Source organism: Ctenocephalides felis, unplaced genomic scaffold (assembly GCF_003426905.1).
Source record: "Ctenocephalides felis isolate EL2017-DRISC unplaced genomic scaffold, ASM342690v1 CF-g0.4_SCAFFOLD_03573, whole genome shotgun sequence".
NCBI classification, from domain to species: domain Eukaryota; kingdom Metazoa; phylum Arthropoda; class Insecta; order Siphonaptera; family Pulicidae; genus Ctenocephalides; species Ctenocephalides felis.
The window spans coordinates 11,206,789-11,214,672 of NW_020539727.1; the positions used below are offsets into that span (position 1 = coordinate 11,206,789).

At 30.4% G+C, this 7,884-nt stretch overlaps 1 protein-coding gene across 1 annotated transcript in view; it reads right to left on the bottom strand.

Annotated features, from left to right (window-relative positions):
- Window positions 1–304: 304 nt before the first annotated feature.
- The window catches only part of LOC113389043 (dual specificity tyrosine-phosphorylation-regulated kinase 1B), a gene marked incomplete in the record, with an annotated part of 62,068 nt that continues 54,488 nt past the window's right edge, over window positions 305–7,884 (bottom strand). The window contains 7 exon segments of the mRNA XM_026626092.1: window positions 305–1,611; window positions 3,487–3,696; window positions 4,859–5,116; window positions 5,251–5,368; window positions 5,442–5,554; window positions 5,648–5,821; window positions 5,895–6,062. Of these exon segments, the coding sequence (XP_026481877.1) occupies window positions 1,061–1,611; window positions 3,487–3,696; window positions 4,859–5,116; window positions 5,251–5,368; window positions 5,442–5,554; window positions 5,648–5,821; window positions 5,895–6,062 (1,592 nt within the window).

A 7,884-nucleotide genomic window follows, 5' to 3' on the forward strand; every position in this document is an offset into this window, starting at 1 on the left:
TACATTATATACAAATGTTTAAGCATGTTTCCTCATAATCATACACATTAGGTCATAAAATTCAAAATGTTCAAATGTGTACACATTCATCAAAACAATACATATACATATGTATATTAAATATATATTTGTATATGTAAAGTACACACAATGTTTACTAAATATATTATTGAGTTGCTTGAAACACTTTGCTAATGACTGATATATGATTAAGAATAAATGATTAAATCACTTTACGTTCTATTATTTATTCGAGTTTTTCTTATTTAACAACACCAGATGTTGTTCTTGTTAATCTTCACATATTCATATTATAGTTTTAGAACACATGTCCACATCGAACTCAGGACTCTTAAATACTTTCTATTATTTAGGACACAAGTAATTGGTAAACACATTTTTTAGACAGATTACTCGGAAAATTGCAGGCCAAGTTAGACAAACGTCGTATCCATTCAACGTAACATAATCTTTTATAAATTTAAAAAAATATGTCCAATGTGTTAATTCAAACTTTTGCAAGTACTTCTAAGATGTATAATTATAATGATTTTCAAACCACCATATTGAATCCTATTCAACATCAACTATCTTCCAGTTCATTTATCAAACTGACTTCCCTGAAGTATGTTCAGTCAAGTGCACTTGATGCTCTTCGGCTACCAGATATTTACATTCAATGATAAAATTTTGTTTAAGCCTTTCTTTTTCTCATAATACTTATAATGCACAATATCTTGAAGTAATTTTTCATGAATCAACCATTGCGTTCCACCAGAAGAGTGAGAGACACCATTGCAGAATTTTGTGTAAAGTTGTAGGTCGGTTCAACTATTATACACCAGGTGGATGTTGCTTAAAGCAAAAACTTTTCAAAGTTCTACACTACACCTGTTCAATTTTATTCAACTTCTTACCTGAAACGCTTCAGATTGGTTAAAATTGACAAGATAATAGGTCGCACTAATAATTTTTCTTTAGTCTGTATTATTTCCCATCTAATCAGCTTCTGACTATCATAAGTCACCATACAGCTAATCAAATTAAAACAATACCGAAACTAATGTATAACAACAGGGCTCTGCTGAACACAGACTCCGACCATAGGACTATCGTCCTGTTCGTTTTGACCACCGGATCCTGATGTGGATGAACTATTTAAAGTGTTTGATCTTTTAGCATCCTGCAAAACGTTCGGATACTCATACCCCGCAGTTGTACTTGCAAAACCACCCATGTGCACCAAAGAATTTTGAGTCCCGCCGTACTGATTGTGATGGTGATGATGATGAGCTATATAGGAATTTGTCTGATCAGTTTGCCCGGTTAATTCAACTGGTAACGAAGCTGGAGCATAGGACATTGATTTGTTATTATAACGAGCCGTTTGCCTGTAACGTGCTGGTGAGGGATCACAATCCATTGCTATCAAATAGTGATTGTTTACCACATTACCATCCACTAAACTCGATACTGCTTGTTGGTGTTGCAAGATACTGCTGTTACTAACATTGGTGATAGAATTTGCAGATGTCTGTTGCTGGTGATGAGAGGCCAGAGCACTGATGTCACTCGAGCTGCCACGGCCAACACGAAGCATACTTGCTAAAGCTGGAATCATAATGGGAGATAAATATTTTTGTGATTTATTTAAAATATATTAATGACTGATAATTGCTCTGCACAAATATTTTACAGAATCATTATCATAATTATAATAATAAATAACATAAGTATACTGTAAAGAATGCAGGCAATTTGTATTTTTATAACTTGTGTGTTGTGTACATTTGATATAAAAATATATAAATATAAATATAGAATATTTATATAGGACATTCAAATTCAATTGTATTTTTAGTAGTTTGCTACTTTTGTTATAATACTTAAGTAAAATGTTTATATTTCAAATGAATTTAACATGAATTGTTAGTGTGTACAGTGTTCATTCCTCATGCAGAAGAATTATACAAAACACACATCAACCCACATTCATAGATAAACTTTATATTAGGGTGGTCCTTAATATGGATATTTTGAAATTTCCTTGCCCCCAGAGGCTCAAATGCTTCCAATTGATGAAACAAAATTCTCTATAAGTTTTAGCTCTTAATATTGTCTTTGAGATAGTGCGCAATTCAATCAAAGTTTTAGATATAACTTAGCAAAGAAATGAATGAGTTTTATTCAAAATTCGACGCTCTACAAAACAAATTATAAAAAACCTGTTTTGCAGAGCGTCTAATTTTCAATAAAAGATGACACGAATTGTCACCTTTAATTCATTTGTCGCTAAGTTATACCTAAAAAACATTTTTAAAATTTTCAAAAAAAATTCCATGCTGTTTCCATATGAAGCTTTGATTGAATTACGCTCTATCTAAAAGTTAATATTAGGAGCTAAAACTTTTAGAGAATTTTTTTTATCAATTTGGAAGCATTTAATCCCCTGAGAGCAATAAAATTCGAAAATGTCCATATTACGGACCACCCTAATATATACATAATATAATTTAGACAAGTTCCACAACGTAACTTGTTCACCATATGATCCAGTTACAAATATTTTATTATTTAAACACATAAATGCAACATCAATTGCCATCTATTCTAAAAAATAAATGAGTTATGAAAAATGTTGGATGATTTTATGACACATGCTTTCAGGGACAGGAATAAACTGATTTTACATATACGGAAAATTCAACATCTAAAAATAGTTTCAGAGAAAAAGCATACACACATTTTCGTATAAGAGAGCAGGCATGATCGACTTTAAGTAATAATATATTTCAATACAGAGATTATTGCATATCAACGTGTTATTAAAAATCTGAGTTGTATATTACCTATGTATCAATAAATTTATTTGATATTTTTAATTTTTGTTAGTAGTGATTAGTTGGCGGTTCTAAGTTCTAAAGGTGGGTTATTGGCATGGTTTTTCTATAACATGAATTTTGCTTTAACTTTTTAATATTTCAAATTCTCTAGTTTATTCACAAATCGGTATCCATCATTGATAGTCATCGGACGACATCTATAAGAGAGAATATTTTGCTCGATGTATCATCTCAATTGATCAATAACTAAATCGGAGATGAAATGAAATGAAAATGTGATGAATAATATAATGATTAACAAATAAGTATGGTGATTTTGCATACACTGTATATAAATATCAATATCAGAACTGATAAGTTTGAATGTATAGAAATATGAAGACTTGAATGTTTGAATTAAAGTTAATTAATTAGTTATTTTCTTCCCTAAAAATTTCTCAAAAAAGCGACTTTTGAAAGCCTCTAAAGCAAGCTCCCACCTTAAGCAGTAGTACGATTTGTTCATCCTTACCCCATATATAAATATATAATATCCTATTTCATTTACTATTTTATTACAAGTGGTAGCAAAATCATCATATTTCATCTAACCCCAAATGGTGGGTTGTTAGTTCAATATTATATTATTTTTTATCAAACTAACCATTTGCGTCCTGTACCGATGCAGCAGTAGTTACTACTGGAGGAGCAACAGTGCTAGTCGCCTCGTCCGCCGTTCTCTTGAAAAAATTGTGTTGTAATGCATAGTAAGGTGTCAGTCTAGATCTTGGATCGTAATCCAGCATTCGTGCAACCAGATCTTTGAATTTAAGATAATCAGAAACTGAGTGACCTGGTTCACCTAGTCTTCGACCTGAAAATATAAAATGATTTGAAAATATTCAATTATAATTTTGTAATAATAGTAGGTGAAAATATCGAAACCGTCAAGAATTATAATGTACTTTACAGCACAATTAGAAAACGTAAACTATACTCAAGCAACATATAATAAATGTCAATTCTAAATGCCCGCAGACTACCTTATATATAAAATTCTTCCTATAAATCCTAAACGGTTATTCAGGTTTTGATAATTCTTTTTAGAGTTTGTCAAAGGAAATTTTCAATATTCAATGAACAATAAAACTATAGTTAGATTGTATAAATAAATGGAAAAAAATTCAAAAAAACACTTATCATTGTTTGACATCTGCTAGAAATGTCAATTCATTTGAAATTTGAATTTAGCTGATATTATGAGCCTAGATAATATTAGAATATAATTAGAATATACAAGAAAAATGTAATGTCTGCATTATTATTGCCGAAAAGCAGCTTAGATGTGCCAAAAATTAAAATAATACAAGATACAGTGAACAGTACATCTTTGGTAGATGAAATTATATAATTCAGTTTAATAAATAACGCTATGAGTTCAAAACTGCATATACAAATTTTAGACTTATGGATGTTGCACTTTGGTTTACTTTACTAAATTATTTAAATACAAAAAAATATTTCTACTTATTGAAAAAATGATTTTGAACTTTGTTTCATGTATCAAAAATTCATTTCTGATTATCTAAGTTGATCTTAGATCGAAGAGTGCACATATGATCTAGATTTTACAAATTAATTCATGTAAGATTTGAACATGAACAATAATGTTTATTAAAGTATTAGTAAAGAAAATGAACTTTAGGAATTATAATTGTCAAAAAGCAACTAATAAATGGCACGAGATTATGAAAATTATAGACTAAATTAATCAAGCAATTATGTTGTGTTGAAAAATCAAGTGTGATATTGTTCTTTTATTGCTGATACTGTATTATTTTTTTCTGAATTTCTTATACTGCTTAAGGCAAGACCATAAAGAACACAAAGGCAGGACATCAAAAAGGATATTAAAAAGTATCAGACTTTTGATTGTAGATATGGGTATAGCACAACATCTGTCGGGTCATATCTAATATACATATATTTTCTCTACTACGTTAAACTGAACCAAAAAATCAATTTTCTCAACCAACCTGCAGGGCCTCCTGTATCAACACCTAAAATGTCATGTAATCTTCTTGTGCCAGGCGGCCTATACTTTTTAGCATCTTTTCCAGAACCAGTCGAAGGGGGCCTTTTGAGTACATATCCGCCATCGGGTCCTGGTGCTCTGTCGAAATATTTGCGTGCCTTAAGAGCCCTATCTAGCACATGTCGAGGAGGAATTCCAAGGACTTCCACTATCCTGTTCACCTGGTCGACTTCGTTGGCGCCGGAAAACAAGGGCTCGCCTGGGAAAAAATTATTGTAATTGAGTCTTAGATATCAGAAGAATGATTTACTGAATTTTCAAAATTATTTGGGAATACTGATCTTGAAAATTCTATGCTGTTAATTCATGGTATTATAATAATTTCCAACATACCTGTATGCATTTCTACTAATATACATCCCAAAGACCACATATCTATCGCTAGGTCATAAGGAATTCCTAATAAGACTTCTGGTGAACGGTAAAACCGAGACTGGATATATTGGTATATCTGCAAACAATTCAATTGAAGATTTAGATTATAGTTTAATCTTATTAAGAAATTTAAGATAAAAAGATCTCACCCTTTGTCCAAGTTGACATGAGCTTCCAAAATCAACGATTTTGATTGCAGATCGTTTCGCATTGCACAATAATATATTTTCAGGTTTAAGATCACAGTGAATAATATTTAGCTCTGAAATAAATTTTACAATTATTTAAATATTAAAAACCAATAAATGTTGTCTAGACCAAAAAATCTCGATTCTCATTACAAATCAGTTCTTACCAGGTGTGCTAAGAAAAAGCAGTGCCGTACAGAGTTGCTGGGCAAATTTCCTGGTCAAGTTTAACGACACTCCACGGAAATTCGTGTTCCTGAGTAGATCATACAAATTGTATGATAGTAGCTCAAACACCAGGCACAGATGGTTACGCCACATGAAATGGCGTTTTAGTTTAACTAAAACAGACAAAAAATCGTTATAAAATTCTATATGTATTTTATTAAATTTGTTGAGTGTTTTCAATCATACCTATATAATACTTGTTATCAGCATCTGCTCTATTCATCATTTCTAAAAGTTTAACTTCTATCTGAGCTTGATTCAGGAAAGGTTTCTTGTTTTTGATTATTTTTATCGCTACATGGCATGATTCTTCATGGTCATAAGCTTTAACCACTTGTCCAAACGATCCCTTTCCTAAAAAGAAATAGTTAAATGATCAATTAAAGTTTTCATATAATTTTCAAAACCATATCAGCAATAAAATAGATTACAGATTAGAAAAAAGTGAAAGTCTCAACAAGTTGTATATAAATAAATTATTCAAAATTAACTGGATACGCTACAATGATTTCTATTATTTCCTACAATAAATACTCTCTTTTAATGGAGAATTGGACAAACGGAAAAATATGGAATTTAAATTTTAAACAAAAATAAATAAGACTTTTAGATCATAATAAACTCTTATGGAAGAAATATTAAAGATTTGTAATCATTATGAATATGCTACCCTTTTAGTTTCATTCATTATTAATTATGGTAATATAAAATAAATGGTTAAAATAGTATAAATAGTATTAATTTTTTAGTAAAAATTCGTCACTTCAAAGACAAAACAATCCAATATTTGAAATTAAATGAATTATATGAATATCTACAAGAAAAAATAACATTGATTTAGAATTGCTACAAACTGTTTTGCTGTTAAAAGTCGTAATAAAAATAATTAAGATATATTTTTTTTTAATTCGTCAATACATTTGTATAGTAGTCAAAGACATTATAATTGCAAAAATAAATGTTACCTTCAATCTCATTCATTATTAATTATGTTACTATATTACGATTCATATGGGTTCTTTTACAAACCTATGGTTTGCTATTTAACCAGTTAAATGTGATTGACGAGCATACTCGTCATGAAGAAGTAGCAGAATTTTATGTAATGACGAGTATAATCGTCGTGCGCATAAATCAATGACAATTGACTTTTTAATTGAAATGTAATATTAATATTTCAAGATGTTTGAAAACTAAAACTTAAATAAGATGAACTTCATGAACACTGTATGACAAAAATGTCACTTCTGTTTTTTTCCCTTTTTTCATTAGTCAATTCGGCTATGATTATTGCAATTTAACAAAAGTTTTATCTGCTGTTTTTGTCTGGCTCGACCTCTAAGATATTGTGTGAATAATGCAGATAGTTTTTTTTACATCTGTGATGAATATGTTTCGAGAAATACCGAAAACCTATATCAAACTGCGCAAAGACAGCGTACTTCAATCACTTCAAATTGCAATTGCGCAATCAAAATAATACATGGATACTTCATACCATGTGCCTAAATTGCTTAGTGTATTTACTTAAATGTCCAAAAAGTAAAAATGCTATAATTTTAAAACACCCGTCATTTAGGAAGAACCTCACATCAGCACGACGGCTATTTCTTCTGCATGATAAATGTCAATGGAAAAAAATCAGGAAAACCCCATGATAATAATAATGATCAATCCAGAATATCTTTTGCCTACCTTTGTGTAAACGATTAAGGGACCAACGTTAAAATAGAAGACCGAAAAAGTCAAAAACTGATATTTTCTATAATCCCCGAATTAGGCAACTCAAAAAAACCACGGTTCGCATATTATATTAATAAAATCGAGAAGAAAACCAGGGCGAAAGAATCCACCAAGACATCAGGACTTTGTAGCAACGATCATCAAGAAAGTTGGTACGTCCTCATGATGGCAAAGAATAAAATAACTTGTGTGCTATTTTTCATTGTAATTTGAAGTAAAAGTATAAAGGTATATCTTGAAATCTATTGTGACAAATATTTGATCTAGTTTGGAGGCGACCATTAATCACGCGATCGATTTTTAGGGATTTTTAAACCCCCCTCCCCTTTGGTGATTCGTCGTAATATTTAGAATTACCCTCCCCCCTCACAAAATATCACGTGTATTTTTAGTTATGTGAAATTTTCGAATTTATGAAAAACCGTCAAATTTT